Raw genomic sequence first — 20,604 nt, forward strand, 5'->3', positions numbered from 1 at the left:
CGCTGCAGGCCCAGAGCAGCTCCCCGACGGTGCTGCGCAGCGCAGGGACCCGGGGCGCACACTGCCCCGCTGCCCCACCGCTGCGGGTCCCCTCCCCCGGGGAGGGCTGGGGTTTGATCATTAACCCGGAGACTGCATAAGGAGTGAGCGGCCAGCGCGCGGACGGGACGGACCCAACGCCTTCGCCATGGACAGCACCACCTGGAGCCCGCCAGCCACCTCTCCCGCTCCTCTCCAATCCTACGAGCGCATCCGCAACGCGGCCGACATCTCTGTCATTGTCATTTACTTCGTGGTAGTGATGGCTGTCGGGCTGTGGGTATGTGAAGGCTCCGGGAAGCGGGCTGAAGGGACCAGGGCCATCGGGTGGGGTGAGAGGGGCCACAGAGGGTCGATGGCTGAGATGCCAGGGGGCCTGCGGGCTCGCAGCTGTATGGAGGGGAGAAGAAACGCCAGGGAACGCTTGAGAGGTATCCAGGGGCATGGTGTGAGGGGTGGGGGCAAGCAAGGACGAACAGACCTGGCCGGGAAGGCCCGAGGGGGTCCTGGAGCCTGTGAGCAGAGGAGGAAGGCGGAGGAAGGCGGACTAGGGGAGCGCAGGAGGGGCAGGAAAGCGGCGCCTCGGAGCCTGTGGGGAGGGGCATCTGGAAGGTGACTACTGTCCTGCCTCTTAGTTATCGAGTTTCTGACTTCTAAGGGAGCGTTGTAGAGTGGGAAAGCCAGGATTCCTGCCCGAAGTTGGGGTGGGAGCTGGCAGACCAGTGTCCCACTCCCCAGGGGCGGGGAGGGAGTTAGAGATGGAGAGCTGGGTGGAGCAGGAGGAGGAGAAGGAGGAGGAAGACCAGAGGGTGGCCTGGGGTCGGGAGAAGGAAGTGCGTGTGTCTGTCTTTGGGACTCTGGATACACAGCAAACCAGAGAAACTTGTTCTCTGCAGCCTGGAACTTGGAAAGTTCATTTATGACAGACTCTGGCGCACCCGCAGACCAGAAGAGGTGTTTTTGAAGTGTGCAAATATTCCAGCTATTTTTATTCCAACAGACAGGTTCCATGCCAGCAGGTGGTTCTGACTCACTCTTTTGACTTAGAGGAGAGGTGGGTGGGTATGCACTCTCCCATGGGTGCTCAGGGTTTTCAAGGATTTAAGGAAATATAAATTGGAAAGAAAGAAAGAAAGAAACAAAGCAGCAGTGGAAGCTAGATGTGGCAGGAAGATTCCCCGAGTGTCACATGGGGTCAGTGTTGCTGACTCTTCTCCCTCAGTATTCTTAGCTTCACCAAAAACGTCTAACTAGGAGCCAGATACTCATTCAGGATTGGCTTGCACATGGTTTGCACTAACTGGTGTGGAATAACTTCCCACAGCTTCAGTTTCCCCAAGTATAAAAACAGGCACAACTGTGTCTATGCTCACGACTTTGCAAGGATATTGTGAGGTTCTGCAGAGAAGGACGGGAAAACTGTTTACGGGCTCTAAGAATAAAAAAAAAATGTACTGTCATCATTTTCCTCCTGGGGTATGACCAGGCCCTCAATAATTTTACTTAAAGTAAAATGGGTAAACCAATAGGTGGTACTTCTTCACAAAAAGCCACAAGTCAGGGAAGACAGGAACACCAAGCCCCATTTTCCACAAGAGGAAATCAAAGCCCTGCGAAGTTGTGATTTGCCTAAGGTTTTGCAATAGATAAGATTGTTCCTGGAACTCAAGTGTCTTAACTCAGGTGTTTTCCTCCATGCCAGGGGCTCTGCCACTGCACCTGCCTTCTTTTCTCCCTCCATCCCACTTTTTATGTTCCGGAGGGCAGATGTGAGTCTCGTCGTTCTGCTAGCCCTCCTCTACTGCCCATTTTCCTGGACGATCACTGATGGTCTTGGTTTTCTTATCCAATCTTACTTATTCCTGCCAGTCCTGAAGATATTTACACTTTTTTAAAAAATTAAGTTTGTGCTTTTGAAACAGAACCATTTGTCCTGTTAAATGGTACTTAATGATCCTGCTAGTGTTTGTCCACATTTAATCTTCCTCATTAGTGTGTGCCTCTGGACTCTTTAACATGCTGGAATCCTTCCAGCCAATTCTTCTTTTAGCTATTGAAGTGTCAAGAGTGGCTTGATTTAGAGATGGGCATTCTGAGCCCGGCATGGTGGCGCACGCCTGGAATCCCAGCACTCGGGAGGCTGAGGCAGGAGGATCACTGTGAGTTTGAGACCAGCCTGGGCTACACAGTGAGTTCCAGGTCAGTCTCAGCTACACAGTGAGACCCTGTCTCAAAAAACCAAAGGGGTGAAAAAAAAAACAAAAGAAAAAAAAAGAAAGATGGGCATTCTGAGTCTTGCATGACTTCGGGCTGAACAGCTAAGCAAGGGTCCCGGGCCATTGAACTTCCTCAACTTAGAGGCCCAGAGCTGTCACCATTCCCACCTCTTCCAACATTAACTGGTTCTGTCTTATATTCTTCCAACTTGACCTCAATCACACTAGGGCTTTGAGTTAGTAACTTCTTTGGTATTCATTTTCATTTTTTCACCCCAAGATCTCAGTTGGCTTCTTTGGGAGATTTTATATCCTTTTAAATTGAACCTTTGAACTTATTCGTGGTGGGAGATTTCATTAAGCCATTCTGAAATCCCTCCAAGCCAGGGATTGTTCAAATTTATGGCCTACTGGCCAAATCTGACCACAGCATGTTTTGTATGGCCCATAAGTGAGGAATGGTTTTTACACCTTTAAAGGGTTGTGAAAACAAAACTGGACAAAACAAAATAAAAGAATATGTGTCAGAGACTATATGTATCCCACAAAACCTAAAGTATTTACCATCAGGCCCTTGTTCTTTAAAATATGACCATGTCTTCTGCAATTATTAAGACCCTTATGAAGTTGTTTGAACCAGTGGCATAACTGATGTGTAAATTGGGATAGCCTCTGGCAAGCTCAACCCTCCTGTTTTACAGATGAGGATCAGAGAGGGTGACCAGAAGTCATGCAGCACTAGACCTACAATTAAAATTGAGATTTTTATGATGCTAAAGCCAATACTCCTTCTGCTAGTCTTCCTTTCAACTTCCCTAAGACAAGATCCTTTCTGGAAATACTTTCTCCACTGGCCTTTCTACCATTACATTGCTGTGACAGTGGCCAAATGATGCCAAATTCCTTCTTCTTTCATCATATATTTTCATAAGATCAAGACTAATTTTTTTTTTCATAATGGGGATCGAACTCAAGACCTTGCACTTACAAGGTGGGCTCGGTGTCATTGAGCTAAATCCTCACCCTTGGAGACTAAGGTCGATTGACTTCAACCTTCATTTTATGCTCACATTTCTTCTTTAGGTCTTTTGACAAAATCATTTTGGCAAGTTTTTAACAGCTTTCATTTGCATAAGTCCAACAGAAACTCTCCCCAGCGACCCCACTCCCATTTCTGGACAGCTCTGACAAAGAGGAGACCCTTCTTGGCACTCAACCCAGGTCTGACATCCTGGGACTTCTCTCGTTTTGTCCGGCTGTACCCTGTGTCAGCTGTGTTGAGTGACTGTTCCACTTTATATATCAGAAGACCATAGGTCACACCTGAGCCTCCTTTCCATCCCCAGTTTACTAATCTGTTTCGCACCTAAACAGAGCTGTTGAGTTCCTTCCTTTTGCTCAAAAACATTGTTATTCCATTGAGAAAAGAACAAAACCACCAACAACAGTGTTATGTGACAGTGTGACAGTAACTGCACTTCTTTTCCCCCTGAAGTTTACAATTATGGGTCATTCTGATCTAGTAGGGTGGGCAGATGAATTTAATGCAATGGTTTACAAAATGGGGACTGGAACCTTGGAGTTTTCTTTGTGTATCCCTTGATCATGAGACAATGCCTTTCCATGCACAAGACATTTACGAAGACTTATGGGAGATTAAAGCTTTGAAATATGAAAGGAGGGTAATGAGGGGATTGATGTCAAAGTAGATATACATTGAGATTCAATATTTTATAAAATTAATAGGTACTAATAAAAGTAAAAATGCAAAAAAACTTGTAATATGGTCATACAAAGTAAAAAAAGGTAAGACATTTGAACAAGATATAAATGAAATTCTCTAGATGTTTAGAGTAGGGAGAAGGTAGTTTTGCTTGGGAAAGAGAAGCGGTCACAGGGGAGGTTTCACAGGAAATGTGATGTTTGAGGGGCCTTGAAAAGTCTGGGCTTGCAGAGAAGCAGGGATGAACACCATCAAAAGGAAAAGACCCAGTGTGGGCACACCTCTTCTTACCTTTTGTCCATGCCAGGCACCTTTCCTGAGTTATTCTAGCCCCCTATTTTAGATCCTGCTGTCACATTCTTCCTCTAAGTTCCTTGTTTCTGAGATCAACTGATTGTGTCTGAGCCCCAAACTCGTCCCTCCAGCCATGCCTGGAGGATATCAACCTTCTTTGACTTAGAATGACCTTCAGAATGGCCTTTTCCCAGGTGACTACTGGAACCTGAATCCTTGGGATTAATTTGTTTCTGGTCATTTGTGTCTCTGTGAAGTGTTTCTTGTCATCCTTGCCCAAAGGACCTTCCCCTATACTTCCCCTTTACTGTACTTGTCACAAATATTGTAAAGAAATGATTCCAGCAATCTCCTATCTACAATCTCAGGTAGTAGAGATTCGAATTGAGCTTGAATGTGTGTGTGTGTGTGTGTGTGTGTGTGTGTAAGTTTTACTACAAATGCTTTGCATTTTCATAGATTTTTAATTTTTTTGGAAGCAGATTTATTAAGGTATAATTCACATCCCATATCATACATTTAAAAAGTATATTGCCTCATTAGATACTTGTTACGCTTATAAGAAAGACATGGAAGTTTCATTTCCCCCTGTTGAACATACAAGTGAACAGTCATGATAGAGTGACTTGCTTGAAGTCACGTTGTAAGCTAATTGCAGCGCTAATACCAGGGCAAGGTGTCTAAACTTTCTTAGCCTTAGTTTCCTTGTCTGTCAAATGTAGGTCCCTGCTTCCTTTATCTGAGCCAATGAGGCTTCAGGGGAAAAGGAATGTGACAATGTTTCAGAAAGAGGTTAGGGTAGAAGAAACTTCCTGTGTATGGGGAGGTATGTCCTTTTGGCTAGCAAGGTCACCCTTCTAGTTTTTTATTAATTTGTCGACCCCTTTGTTCTCAGGCTATGTTTTCCACTAATCGTGGAACTGTTGGAGGCTTCTTCTTAGCAGGCCGAAGTATGTCATGGTGGCCGGTAAGTTTTCTCTCAAACACTATTTGTTTATACATTTATTTTAGGAACCCACTTTCTTTTTGACTTTGGATGGTGGCAATTCTTTCTTCCCATCTAGATCTTTGATAATGGGTCTCATGTTCACCAGGTATCCTGGGTATCCTTAAGCTTTTATGTTAAGGGAGTAGCTTTTAGATTATTAAAGCTTGGAATCCTGCAAGGAATAGAGGAAAAGACCATAGATCAAAGTAATCTTGGATAAATCGCAGCTAACATTTCTTCAGATATACAATGGAATTGATAATATTTACCTTCCAGAAAAGTAATGAGAAGTGGAGACCTCTTATGAGGTGGAAAGTCAGAAACTAATAGATCTTTTGCTAGCTCTTTCCTACTTCATTTGTGACGGGAGAGTGATTTTATCTGTCCTACATTCTCCAGTCTTATGCAGTGTCTGATACATAGGAGGTCCTTGCTAAATATTCACTGAATAGATGGAGACTCAGCCTTTTAAAATTTTCCAATTGCAGTTTTTCTCTAGATGAAGTCCTCCTCCCTGTCCCGTCTCTCTCTTTGTACCAGGGATTGAACTCAGCACCTTATGCTTGCGAGGCAGGCGTGGCGCCACTGAGCTACATCCCTGGCCGTCAAGTTTTTTAAATCTCTTGATAGAATTCATATTTTGTTTATTTAAGAAGTGTTTTATCTAACACTTCTTGTACACGGGCAGAACTAACCTAATGAAAGGGCATGTGCATGAGTGGGAGAGAAACCAAGACATTTCTTCCTTCAGATCAACACAGGGTTACTGGCCGGCTTATCAGTTCAGTCCAGTGACCACTTTGATCTGGGAGTGAAGCAATTGGTTGAATCATTTGGCCAAAGCATGTAATTCCTTGGGCCTAAGATACAAGTGGGATTAGCTGGTCAATGACAGGGGTAATGAAGCATATACACTATGAGTTGAATGGAGGGAGAGAAGCAAGAAATAAAGACAGTCACTGTTAGGATATGCACAGCACACAGAGAACTTATCAAGAAGTCATACCATGCCCTTAGTTGGCCCGTAATCGACTAATTTGGGATGAAATTTAATGACCAGCATTTTAACAGCTGCTTGGGTTATACTTAAAGTCATTTCAATATTAAACATTTTTTTTATTGAGTTTATTGGTACATTTAGGGATACAGTACAGTTACATTCATTGTTGGGATCATGTACCTTTACATGGCAAGTCTTGATTCTCATTTTTTCCCCTTATATCTGCCCTCCCTTCACCCCCTCCTCCCCTCCCCATCTACAAACACTTTATTTTCATCTTTTCATTCTCTCACATTTTTTTCTTTTCCCTTTTTGTTCTTCCCCTACGTATCACACCTTCCCTACACCTTTAGCTCCTTTCCTCCCATTTCTAAATGTCAGTAATCTTATTAGAATCTTATGCATTGTTGCAGAATATTCACACCAGGGAAACTATTTGGTATTTACACATGTGGGACTTATTTATTTCACTTAGGAGTATATCTTCAATATGTATCCATTTTCCTATGAATGAATCTATTCTCTCGCTCTTTATGGCTGAGTAATATTCCATTTTATAGAAAAACCACAACTTCTTTATCCAGTTTCCAACGGATGGGCAAATAGGTTGTTTCCAAGATTTAGCTATTACAAACTGTGCCGCTATAAACATGGGTGCACATACTTCTCTGTGATATGATTCTTTTAGTTCTCTTGGAAAGATACCCAACAGAGGGATGGCTGGGTCAAATGGAACCTCCAGTCCAAGCTCTTTGAGGTATCTCCATATTGATTTCCATAGTGGTTGCACTAGTCTGCACTCCCACCAACAATGGAGGAGGGTTCCTTTCTCCCCACAACCCCGCCAACATTTGTTATTGTGTGATTTCTTGATAGCAGCCATTCTTTGTGGGGTGAGGTGGAATCTCAGTGTTGTTTTCATCTGCATCTCTCGAATGACCAGTGATGTGGAACATTTTTTCATATATTTTCTTGCTGCTTTCACTTCTTTGTATGAGAAATGTCTGTTCATTTCGGATGCCCATTTTTGGATCGGGTCTTTATATTTGGGGGGACTGATTGTTTTGAGTTCTTTATATATCCTTGATAATAGTCCTTTGTCTGAGGTACAGCTGGTAAAAATTTTTTCCCACATTGTAGATTGTCTCTTAGTTCTGCTAATGGTTTCTTTTGAAGTACAGAAGCTTTTTAGTAAGATGAGATCCCAGTTGTTGATTCTTTCTGCTAGTTCCTGTGCTACTGAGGATTTGTTCATAAAGTCTTTTCCTATACCAATGTCTTCCAGAGTTCTGCCTAACTTACCTTCCAGCAAGTTTAATGTTTCTGAATATTAAACATTTTTGACAAGTAAAAATTGTATGTATTTGCAATGTATAACATGATGTTTTGATATATGGGCACATTATAAGATGATTAAGTCAAATTAATATATCCATCACCTTGCATATGTTTTAAATTTTATTTTTAATTTTTATTAGTTTATGTTTGAAATATATAATGATTACATGGGAAGTTGGGCTATAACACATCTTAATACTTTTTGCTTTATTTTTTGTAGTAAGAATATTTAAAGTTTTATATTTTAGCAATTTTCAAGTATACATTTTTATTAACTCAGGTCACTGTGCTGTATGATAGATCACCAGAATTCATTCAACCTAACTTTGTAATTTTTAACCAACACCTTTTCATTCCCTCCCCACATCTAGCCTCTGACAACCACCATTTTATTGTTTCTATTATTTCTACCTTTTAAGATTTGATATTAAAGTGGAACCATATTCTTAAGGTGGCCGAGAATACTGGTTTGATGTTGACCTTTCTTTTTATAAGTTCTACAGTTAAAGGCAAGAAGCACATACATTTGGATACCTCCTTTCAGTTCTGTGTCAGGGTTTTTTGTGTTTTCATAGTCTGCACTTTTGGTATTTTCTTAAAAGCAGGCCTTGATATTCAGCTCTGATCTCAAAATTGACAAGGATGAGGTTATCCTTGTAGAGTTGTATTGTCCAATATGGGTAGCCACAACCTCACTGGCTATTTGAAATTGAAATGAGATAAAAATAAACAGGTCAGCCAGGTATGGTGGCACTTGCCTGTAATCCCAGCACTCAGGAGGCTTAAGCAGGAGGATTGCTGGGAGTTTGAGGCCAGCCTGGGCTACATAGTGAGTTCAAAGGCAGCCTGAACTAAATAGTGAGACCCTGCCTCAAAAAAATTAAGAATTGCTTGCTGTAGTCACATTTCCATATTTCCAGTGCTACAGCCATTTGTGGGTAGTGCCTACCACCTGTAGTTTGTACCCACAATTGCATGACAAGAAACACACTACTTTCAGGGCCGGGGATTTAGCTCAGTGGTTCAACCACCTATCTCATAAGCACAAGGCCCTGATACAAAATAAATAAATAAAAAAAAAATTTGAGCCTCGCCTGAGTACTTTAGCAACTTAGACTCTGGCTTAAAATAAAAAACAAGAAAAAGAGAGAGAAGGAATCACACTAGTTTCAAGATAAACCATTGTACTTTTAGATAGCCATTTTCCCTTTATTGATTGCAACCAAGATTAAATTGTATTTCTTTATGTAAGAATTTTAGGGCTGATATATTGGAGGTGTGATCTTAACTTCTAATCTCTGGGTCTCGGAGAAGCCAATGAAAAAGGAGGCACGGGGTAGAATCATTCTTAGGAGATTTGCATTTTGGACTAGGTCTGGGAATGCATCACATTTTAACCAGAAATGATGTCCTTCTTCCTCGTAGTCCCTGAGTTTGGGGCTAGGGTTGGTTGATGAGAAGGACTCACCCCACCCAAAGTAGGGTGGTTCAAAGTAGGGATTCAGTGGTTTATGTGGGATTTTCAATAGGCGATGTTTTCCTTATGCATGTCTCAAGGTTGGATTATCCTAACCAAGCATGGTCTCATTTTTCTAAAACATGAAGAGGTCACTGCTTCCTTGATGAGAATGACATACAACTCTCCTTCCCCCATCCATAGTTTCCATCTAAGCCTTCCTAAGATTTTGTACATGGTTTCCATACTTGTCCATGTATCAGAATCATGAGATAACAGAGGTACAGCATTTAGCACTCTACTTGGACAGCGGTTACTAAATGGGAGCATTAAGAAATGGAAGGAAGGCCGGGAGCGCCGAGAGAGCTCCCCCACTTAGCATCTGTCTGGTGTATAGGTCTTTTTAGTGCTCAGTAAATGGAAACTAGCATTTACCTGAAACCGCTGTGGCGGATTCCCTGAAATTTCTCAGATTGACTGTATGAATAAATTAACATGATTTATGTGTATATCAGAATTGATGATCCATAAGAGCGTAAGTAGACAAATATTCATATAAATCATCTTAATTTACTTAAGTGGGTTGCATCTTATAAGCATTTTGTGGCATGCCATAGGTAAAGTGGCGATATTTTTTCTTTCTTTGTACTACATGGTATGTATTATGCTAGTTGATGTTTTTGAGGTAATAAAATATGGTAATATTCCAAGGTACTTTTAAAAAAATATTCTGTTAACCACAACACTTGGGCTCTGCAAAAATACTCCAGGGGCTGTTCTTCTTCTCTACCCCCTAGCAACTCAACTTTTATTTTATGTAAGGCATATCTGTTAACATTTTATTTGAGAGCAAGTTTCTGCTGACTTAAAGTTTTTTTTTTTTTTCCTCATTGAGTTTATTGGTACTTTTTAGGTATCCAGTACAGTTACATTCACTATTCGGATCTTGTACCTTTACACGACAGGTCTTGGTTTTCATTTTTTCCCCTTGGCCCTGCCCTCCCTTCATCACCCCCTCCCCTCTGCTGACTTAAAGTTTAAAAACTGATACTTTAGAAGAAAAATAAGCATAGTGATTTGCATCCTAAAATTTAAAATAGTTTTTAAACACTATAGTAATATACACATGTACGAAGGAATTAAAAACATAACATGTAAGAAAATACACATCTAAGTACTTTCCCTCTAAAATTGAAAAATATTTTAAACAGCATCAAAACTATACTTATAAATTTTCATTTGAAATAAAATATGAAGTCAGATAAAGCTGTCATTGGTCAATAAGTCCATAACCAGAATATCAGTTCTTAAGAGTCCTGGTCCAGGAACCCTGTCACAGAGGATACAGGCTCTTCAGAGCTAATATCTCTTGGCCTGCAATGACAGAAACCTTCCAGTGGGGTGCTTTGCCCCCTTTTTTTTTGCCCTTAGCCCAGTTTCTTTGTGCTGTAGGAGGAGCAGGCAGCCGGAGAACCTCCTGAAAGAGAATCCTAAGGGATTTCAGGAATGGAGGACTTATGTTGGCCCTGGGTAGGTACCTGAGGCAGGGAAGGCTAGGGATTCACTCAAGAAAAAAGTAGAGAAAAATGAGAGCTCATAAAGTATGAAGGGGAATCGGACAGGGGAAAGCTTGGTTTACATACTCCTGGGCTTCAGGTAGATTTGAAAAGAGTGGTTTTGATGAATAACTGAAAATCCAGGAGCTCTGGGAAAAGGACAGGATCCTAAGAAGTTAGTGAGTTCCACAGAGGAAAACAGACTGTACCTTGGCCCGGAGATAGAATTGAGGGACAATCAAAGGGGCAGGGCAAGGACTGCAGGGCTGAAATTACAAGAAGAGTCAGCTTACTCAGGGATCCAGGAAGGGAGGTTCTCAGGAGCCTCAGTCAACTTAAGACAAGCCAAGCCAACACAGCTGAGTAACATGAAACCATGAGGGTGTACTTACGTAACTGCGCACTGGTTGGTAGCTCAGAATTCCCTTTTTCTTCTGTGGCACTGTGGTTTGGCACCTTTAACTAACAGCTGCTTGTGTATGGTCTTGCAATGATTATCTGAGGGATGTGGCAGACATGAGGGTAGGAAGGCTAGGAGGCTCAGCAGCTAACCTTTGAAGGAGAACTCCTGACTTCTTGGCTCAAGGCAGCAGGAATTACTCAGAGAAATATGGCCCCAGATACACAGTCCAGAGGAAGTTTTTTTTGGTGGGGAGGGGAGAATTTGATCTTACCTGTACATTGGCAGAGCCAGCTTCATGAAAAGAGCAGGTATGTCAGAGCCAACCCCTGAACAGCCCTCTTCTCAGACATAAACATTCCAAAGGGCAGGAAGTGGGAACTACACAAGGAGCCAAAGGACTTGGTTTATTCCACTTTGTGACATTGAGCAATTCATTAACCTTTCTGAATCCCGGAGAGTGTCTTCTGTAATGCGAGACAGTCAGATGAGGGTTCTAGAGGGCTCTTCTAGGACTAAAATTCTAAGGCTCCCTACCGCAGAGGAGGGAACAGAGCACAGGAAATGGGTGGACCTACTAGGACCTTGAGGATATAATGGCTGTCTGTCTCAACAGCCAGAATTTCTTTCCTTCCTTTAATAGAAAAGTATCAGAAAGCAGTATATCACAATGCTTTAGGACAAGTGTTGACAGACTTCCTGTAAAGGACCAGAGAGTAAGTGTTTTCACCTGTGACCTCTGTCACAGTTATTCAGTTGTGCTGTTTTAGCACGAAAGTATCTATGTGTAGCTGTGTTCTTAGACGATGTTATTTACAGAAACAGGTGGAGGGCTGGCCTTGTTGGTTTGAGGACACGTGTACAGTCTGAGAATAATTTCCGGTAGTAAACTCTCATTTTAAGCTCTTATTATTCTTTTTTTTTTCTCAATTGGAAACTTTTGAAAGACTGTCAAATCACTTATCTGGATTCTCAGTGATCTTGCTTGTTAGCTACAATACGGATGATTATTAACTCCTTGGCTCTCCCAAGTTCATGCAAAGATAAGAACTCCTTTTGTTCTGGTTATTCAGGCCTCTTTGTTTTTGTCCTTTGAGATGAAAATTTATGAGGCTAATAGAGGTAGTCTAAAGGTTAATCTGAACACCAAGAAATTCTTTTATTTAGGTCTGACCAGAGACCCTGATAAAAAGTATATCTGAAGAAAGAGGAAAGATTCTCAAACTTTAAAAACTCTCTTGAAGAAAAGATACCAGATTTTATCTTTAAGTCTCTAAAACTTAATGTTTAGATCAAAGTGCAGCCACTTTTCACACCACCAGAGAGCCCAAACAGTGTCTTAGAGAAACCAGCTAGGCCTAAGACATAGGTGGGAGCTCATGAGTTGGGAAGGAAGAGAGGGAACCAGGCAAATAAACACTCAAGATGTAGAGGGCCCGCCAAGGGAGAAAGCCCAGGAAGAGGTAAGGAGGAAGGGTAACTATTTGTCCCCTCAGAAGTCTGGGAGTGGTGACTCCTGCCTTTCCTGACTCCCGAGTCCATTTGGCCCTTTCTTCTTTTTTGGATTGCTTTCCACCTGCAAGAAGCTGTCTGTGCCCTTATTTATCCCACTGCTGTGTGACCTGGGCCAGTCGTATACTTTCATCTCTTATAATACCTGTTGCGAAGCTTTGGACTACAAGTAAACATCTGACAAATATGGGCCGAATTAAAGGAAAGGCAGGGAGAAGGGCACATCTCCAGACTGCATGCTGGTCCTCCTCAGTAGCGTCACCTGAGACTTCAGTGTACATTCTGCTCTCTGGTACAGTGGCACACAGTGTAGCTAATGCTAAGAACTTAGGAAGTTAGGAGGATGTCGGGTTTAAATCGAAGCTTTTCTCCAGCCTTGTTTCAAATTTCTGTACCTCTGCCCAGAGAAAAAAAATTTGTTGCTATTTTTTTTTTTTAAGGTTCATGATAGTAATGAAAAGCCTAGGCGTAGGCAGAGAGCCCAGTTACAGCCCCTGTCAGACCACCTGGCACAGTTTGGTGTCTCCATGCTTTCTTACTGTCTCAGGCCATTTGATCTTCCTCATTTTGAATCAAGTTTTTACAAAACATGGCACTTTCCATAATAATTATCTAATCATCTGAATCCTCTTTGGTGAAAGATATTTTTCTTTCTCGTTGTGCCAGTTCCAGCCTTGCTCCTGAGCCGCCCGGTTCCTTCCTTCTCTTCCTCCTTCATTTTTGTCTTTGTGTACCCGTCTGCCTCCTATTGCTTTGGTCATCATCCCTCTGACGAGCTTCTTTGATGTGCGCATAGCGCATTTCTTGTATTCTTTGTATTTCTAGGCCTCGATTGACCGGTGTGTAGCAAAGTTCTTGTCACCTATAGTACCTAAGCCTGTGGCTTCTCTTTTCCTGCCGGCTGCCCTCCTAGGATTTTCTAACAGATTAGTCAGAGGCAGGAAAATGTAAATTATAGTCCGTGTTTCTACTTAGCTGAGGTAAGAAGAGTGCTGAAATTATGGACTAAGATGATGTCTTTGCAGCTACGTTAGAAATATATCAGGGGCCTTCCTTATCTGTCGCTGGCGTGTGGAACACTGCGAAGTGAGTCTGCTGCAGCTGTATGTATCTTCTCGGATAAGTTTTATATTTGGGGGATGAGTTAGAGCTGAGAGCATAGACTCTAGAGCCAGGGTGCCTTGGTTGGAACTCCAACTCCATGAATTCCTGCCTGTGTGGCTAGGTGAGTCATCCTCTCCTTGCCTCAGTTTTCTCAAGCGCAAAACAGAGAGTGTGACACGTAGCCTGTAGAATTGTTTTGGGGGTTAATCGTGCGTATCCGTATCTCAGAGAAGTACGGAGTGAGTACGGACAGTTGGCTGTCATTGCCATCGTTGTACTTCATCTCCAGTTCTTCCTCAAGCTGTGAATTTAATAATTGATCCATTTATTCATTCTTCTAGTTCTGCACTGTTATACTTTTACTCCACGACCACATTTAAAAAAAATTTGGTGCATGTTTGCAGCATATAATGATAACATTCATCGTGGGGATTTGGTATATAATACATCTTTTTATTTTTTTTTAAGTTCGCTTCCCCTCCCTCCCCTGTCCCTTCTTTCCATGTCTTGGTCCTTTTTCCATTTGCACAAGATCTGTTTCCTATTAGCTATCTTTTATTTTGCTCTTTGTTTATACTTTAGATTTCTCATATAAGAGAAACCAAGCCATATTTAAGCTTGTGTTTCAGATTTATTTCACTTACTTAGCATTAGGGTCTCAAGGTGGATCCATTTTACTACAGATGACTCAAATCTATCCTTTTTTATAGCATAGTAGTACTCCATTGAGTATAAATACCACATTTTCTTTACCTATTCCTCTGCACAACTATATATTGACTACCTCCTGTATGTCATGTTCTGGTAGGCACTCATATAGATCCATATACAGAGTCTGCCAAGAAATGCATACACACTTCAGGAAAAGAAAAACTTGTATAAATATTTTAATACTAAACTTACTGAGACATCATGAGATTGATACAAGTTGCCTTTGACCTCAAAAGAGGTGTTCAAAGTGCTGGCCATTAGCTTCCAGACGTTTATTACACTGAACTGCTGCTTGGGTATCCTTGGTCCATTGAGAAGACCTTCCTTTAATTTATACAGGAGGCTCAAGGAGAATCTTTCTGAGGACTGGGAATTTAGGCTGAGACCTGAATAACAGAAAGAGCCAGCCGGAAATGACAAATGTTAGAGGTGATGGATATACCAATTACTCTGATCTGAAGGTATATTGTGTACACATTTTTAAATATCACATTATACCCCATGCATATCTACAACTACTATGTGTGAATTAAAAAAAATAGAGAGAGAGAGAAAAAAAAAGAACCAGTCATATGAAGATTAGGGGATGAGCAACCCAAGCAAAAGAAACAGACCTGAAATATAAAAGATGTAAAGTATAAAGAGCTTGGAATATGTGTAGAATTGAAAGGGGACCATTGTGGGAGAAATACAGACACTTAGATCAGGTCCTTCGAGTGAAGGACATTGAACTGTTGATGATTCCAAGACGGGGCCATCTAGTTCGGTGGTTGGCTTGGTCCCCACTTCCTTAACCTCTGAATGCCACCAGGAGACCTCACCTGCATTTTGTACCAAAACTGGTGGGAAAACACCAGCTTTGGGAGTGGTTTCATGATTTCCTGTTTCTTAGGTATTTTGGTTAGGGTGGGACAAGCATACAGGTAATGAGTCAAAGACAACCATTGTCTGTGGGGACATGAGGTGATGTAGAGTAAACAAAGATTATGTAGATAAAGATTATGGTAGCAAAGCTTGTGTCTAAATATTCACCAGAGTTTCACACATAAAATATTCTGAATATAAGAGCCCCACTTTATTGCTGTCCCAATCTAGGAAGTGTGATCTCTCAGAGACGGCAAAGGCCAAAGGTTAAGCATTTCTAAACTTCCCCTGTTGAAGAAGGTTAAATATCAATGGGTTTTCTTAGCCGAGAAACACAAAATATAAAGAGCAAAATAAAAGACGGATGGTAGAAAAGAAGCAGGTAGACCTTTTGCAGAGGAGGAATGGGCCTGGGATGTAAGGAGAAGGGAGGAAAGCGAGGGGAGGGTTTCGTCTCAAAGGATTAAAGTGAGGGATGTAGATTTACCTGCGTCCCAGCTCCCCAGGACGAATGCATTCATTTCACTAATAAGATGTTTTTATATACTGATAAAGACATAAAAATAAACTTTGCCGCTTGAAAATAAGCCTCAGGAAGGGGCGAGAGACGCTGATCAAGATTAAAATCCCTAAGAGGGCGAGGAAGGAACCTGGGAGAAATGGTGACACGGATGAGCGCCTGCTGTTCCTGAGCTTACAGTGAGATGCGTGGTGGGAGCCTCTCACCTCACTGCGCGCGCACAGGGACGCTGAGAAGGGAGCATCTGGGGAGAGGAAAGAAGTCGCTGGGGTGCTGGGGACTCTCCCTATCCCCGCTGGACCTTGGGCAGGTCCCTCCGCTTTTCTGCCTCTTAATCTTCTCATCTGTAAAATAAAGGTGACAGTAGGGCTCCATTTTACTACTCAGCCGTAAAGAATGGGAAACTAGAGGGATTTATGGCTAAGGGATGCACAGCGAGGCCATACTCTTATGTGAAATAAATAGGACACACTTGAGTAAATGCCAAATAGTTTCTCTGGTGTGAGAAACTGAAAGTGTAAATAAGGACTAGAAGGTATCATAGATAATGTGACATAGGAAGGGATACTGCCTCGGGGAAGGGGACGGGGGAAGGGGAGGGGAAAAGAAAGAAGGGAATGGAATCAATATAAGAAAATGAAAAAATGGAAACCAAGTCTTTGTAGACGGGGAGGGGGGAGGGGTTGAAGGGAGGGCAGGGGAAGGGGGAGAAAATAAGAACCAAGGCGGATTCTGTAAAGGTGCAAATGTCCAATGATGAGTGTCATTACATCGCATACCTTAAATGTACCAATAAAATTAATTTCAAAATTAAAAAATAAAAATGACAGTAATACCAATTTTACAGAACTTTTGTGGGCATTAAGTAAGATAACATGAATAAACCACATGGTCTAGCACTTAGAGGCACTGTAAAAATGAATGATCCTCTTTTTTTTTTCTTATTCTCCAAGGATGAGTCTCTCAGAGTGTAGTCAGACCAGCAATATCAGCAAAACCTGAGTCCTTATTAGAAATACAATTTTTAAAAATATCCATACCCTAAACCTACTGAATTAGAAGAAGATGGGACCCAGAAGTTGGGTTTAATAGGCCTCCCAGGTGATTCTGATTAAGGCTGTCAGACTTAGTAAGTAAAAATAAAGGATGTCCAGTTAACTTCCAATTTCAGACAAAGAATACATATGTAGTAAGCACATCCCAAATTTTCATGTACTTACTTATCTGAAATGCAGATTTAACTGGGTATCTTATATTTTGATGTATGCTAGGATTTGAGCCTCACTGCGGGAGGGTATTCCACTGGAGAGGTCCAGCGCAGCCTAGAGAGGAGATGCAGGGAAAGTCCTGGCATCTCATGTCCCTTAGGGGGAGGGACAGGAGCAGGGAGCAGAAAGCTGTCTCTGGAGTTCTGCAGCATTATGTGGCCCATTAACAAAGAAATAAGCTTCCTGAAATGAGCCGAGTACACTTTCCTTTTGAGCTGTCATGCTCCTTTGAAGAGAAAATGACATCTCTGTCTCTTGCAGGGAGATCAGGGCTCTCCATAAAGACATAGGCTGTGTAAAAACGTTACTAATATTCCCCAGCATATTCTTGCCTTTGTGGAGCAAAACTTTCCTCAAGGTTTCTTATATTGGTCATCTCATTTAAGCTTACTGACACCCTTCTGGGGAAGGGTAAAGAGTTCTAATCCCTGAGCTTCTGTTTTTTTTTTTTTTTTGAGACAGGGTCTCACTATGTAGTTGAGACTGACCTGAAACTCACTATGTGTAGCCCAGGCTGGTCTCGAACTCACAGTGATCCTCCTGCCTCAGCCTCCCAAGTGCTGGGATTACAGGCGTGTGCCACCACACCTGGTCAATCCCTGAGCTTCTAATGGAGGAAAATGAAGCTTTGAGGAGTAAAGTGACTGGCTCAAGGTCATATAGTTTGTTATGACAGAGCCAAGATTAGAACTGGGTCAGAAGGCTTCCAGTGTGTTTAGAAGGAATGGGAGAAAGAGGCATCTCTGTCATTTAATTTTGTTTCTGAGCATTATCATTTACGCAGAGGGGTCTAGGTTATTACTTTTGCTTTCAAGCATTATCATTTACACAGAATGCTTTAAAAATCTTTTAAATTTTAATTGACATGGAATAATTGTACACACAGAGTGTAGTATAATATTTAAATATATGTATACAACGTGTAATGATCAGGTCAGGGTAATTGAAAGATCTATGGCCTCAAATATGTATCGCTTCTCCATTGTCTATTTAAAAAGCCCTTGTTACTAGCTATTTTGAAATATCCAGGATACTTTTTTCAAATCTCCTGGCTGTCTCTGATTGTGAAGCTAGGACTATAAACTTGTGACCTTTTCTAATTTTTTTTTTGAAATTCTTGACCTCTGAGTCAGTAGTCCTGTGTGTGCACAGCCTGCCTTACTTCCCATAGAGTGTGAAAATAAAAATAAAATAGAACCTGTAAGATCAGACCTTCTCCGTGGTCTTGTTCTTACTAATGGCTACCTTAACATGTTACCAGACTGAAATCGCCTAGAGATATTTTGCAGTCTCTAGTATACCCTACTGTTCTTATGCACTCCATGGAGGCCTGGCAGGTCAAATTGCTGCCTCTTCCTCAGGAGAGTGTGGTCCCCTGGCATGTCCTCATAAAGAGTCCCAACTCCATACAGCTAGTAGGAACAAATGGAACCATAAGGTATTTGGTCAATAGAATTCCTATCAGGAATTTGATAGGACACACTCTGTCAGAGACTTTTCTGAGTCCTTGCTATGTGCAAGAAAAATTCTGTGCTAAATGGAAGCAGACATGCTCTTAGAGGACTAAAGATATTTTGGGGCAGCACATTTGTTTGCAAAAGCAGTTGCAGTAGTCCTTCCTTATCTGTGGGGAATATGTTCCAAGACCCACAAGAGTTGACTGAAACTTCAGATAGTGCCAAATCCCACGCATACTGTTTTTTCCTGTACAGGCACAAACTTATGCCTTTCTCTTCTTCCTCTTCTTCTCCTTCTCCTTCTCATGTTCCTGCTCCTCCTCCTTTGCCTCCTCCTAGTTCTCCTCCTTCCTTTTTTTTCCCCGTTTGAGATAGGATCTGCTATGTAGAGAGAGCTCACTTTATAGCCCAGACAGGGCCTTGAATTCATGACCCTCCTGCCTCAACCTTGCAAGTTCTGAGATTATAGGAACTCACTGCCACACCAGAATGGCCTTTTTCATCTTGCACGCATATCAAACCCTGTGACTTTTTGCAGTTTGCGGTGTGCCAGCAAAACTAACATGGATTTTTTTCTTATGCACAATTTTACAGATAGATTTGTTCTAATTGTAGACCTTATTATCTTTAGATGACACCTATTTTGTTTCCTTATTGATCTGAGAACTTTCACCTGTCCACTTGAAGCACTTCACAGATTCTCCTTGGTGTATCAGAATCGTCAGCATCACTACTCTTACACTTTGGTACCATTAGTAGGTAAAAATAAGTGTTACTTGAACATAAGCTCCGAGATACTGTAACAACCAATTTAACAGCCAAGATGGCTACTACATGTTTAATGGGAGGGTAGCATATACAAGGACAGAATACATCTAAGAGGTTGAGTTCATATGATTTGTACAGAGAGAACATGATAGGACATGAAAGGGCTTCTAGGGTTGGAGAAAGTAGGACAGTCAGGATTGCAAGATGTCTTCAGTGCCTGTAATTTCTCTTAGGAATTTCACACCACAACAGAGGGGCAGATAAATTCTCAATTCAACAATCTTTGTTTCTGGTGGTTGGGATCATCTTCTAGCAATTTTTTTTTTTTTTTTTTGGTACCAGGGATTGAACTCAGGACCTTGCGCTTGTGAGGCAGGTGCCGTGCCACTGACTGATTTCAATCCCTGGCCTCTTAGTGACTCTTAAAATCCACCTCTTGAGAAGTTAAATTGTTGGCGGAAGGATCTCCTGTAAAGTCTTTGAGTGACTTCAGGGGCTTTCCATTTGAGAGGGCTCAGTAACTTCGTTGCAACATAGGGATATCTTGTACATCTTTGGTTGACTGGGGCTACCAGTTCCAAAGTTTCAGGGCTAAAATAGTGAAAGCTCCTTTAAGTCCTTGTGCATCTGTTGACATAAGACTGAAGCGATAGGATCTCTACTGGGAAAGGTGAATATCATGTTATCAGACCCTTAAAACTCTGGAAACAGAGCAGTGAATTTTGGAGAGAACCTCTTTCACACATCCTTTTTGTCCTTCAGGTCTTAGCATTCCAATTGTATATACAGCTCTGTTCTTCTGTTTCCAAAGAGAGGTCAAAGCAAGGGCAAGGAGGAAATGGCTTAATCTGTGGTTTTCAGTACAGTCTAGGCCAGGCTTCTCAAACTTTATTGTGCATAAAAGTCACCGGGAGAGCTTATTACTCTGATTTAATAGGTCTGGGTGGTAACAGGAGGCTTTGCAGTTTTCATAAGGTCCTAGATGAAGCTGATGTTCCTGGTTCACAGCATACTCTGCGATGAGCACTGGTTCTGAGAGCTCATTTGAGGGCTGAGCTGAGCCCTGAAGGAACACTCATTAAATAGAACGATGTTTGCTTTTGGTTCAAAAGTTAGGTGCAACCCCCACTACCTTCTGACTTCTAACATTAATGGTGGGGAGAAAATATTCAGCTACATGTTTCCTTTGCAGTTTAAGTAATTTTCCCTTAGAAAAGTATGACAGAAAACCATCTAGGGTTGAGCCAAACCCTGAAGAGATTAAAATGAAAAAAAAAAAAAGTGGTAATGTCACTGTTCTAAGGCAAACAAAACTGATCTTATCTGGAATCTAAGTTGCAATAAAAAGAGAGCTATTCTTGTTAAATGATCCAAATAATTTAGAGTCAGA

General features: G+C 41.8%; 1 protein-coding gene across 7 annotated transcripts in view; it reads left to right on the forward strand.

Annotated features, from left to right (window-relative positions):
- The window catches only part of Slc5a1 (solute carrier family 5 member 1), a 168,566-nt gene that overhangs the window by 105,780 nt on the left and 42,182 nt on the right, over nucleotides 1-20,604 (forward strand). For 6 of the 7 annotated variants that reach the window (XM_033762350.1, XM_010603872.2, XM_010603871.1 and 3 more), the window contains one exon: nucleotides 5,168-5,239. In XM_033762350.1, coding sequence (XP_033618241.1) covers nucleotides 5,168-5,239 — 72 coding nt within the window. Of the gene's footprint in view, nucleotides 1-6; nucleotides 320-5,167; nucleotides 5,240-20,604 lie in introns of those variants that run through there. The other variant, XM_010603867.1, reaches the window with a different exon arrangement.

Source organism: Fukomys damarensis, unplaced genomic scaffold (genome assembly GCF_012274545.1).
Source record: "Fukomys damarensis isolate Sample0158 unplaced genomic scaffold, DMR_v1.0_HiC HiC_scaffold_12, whole genome shotgun sequence".
Taxonomy (NCBI): Eukaryota; Metazoa; Chordata; class Mammalia; order Rodentia; family Bathyergidae; genus Fukomys; species Fukomys damarensis.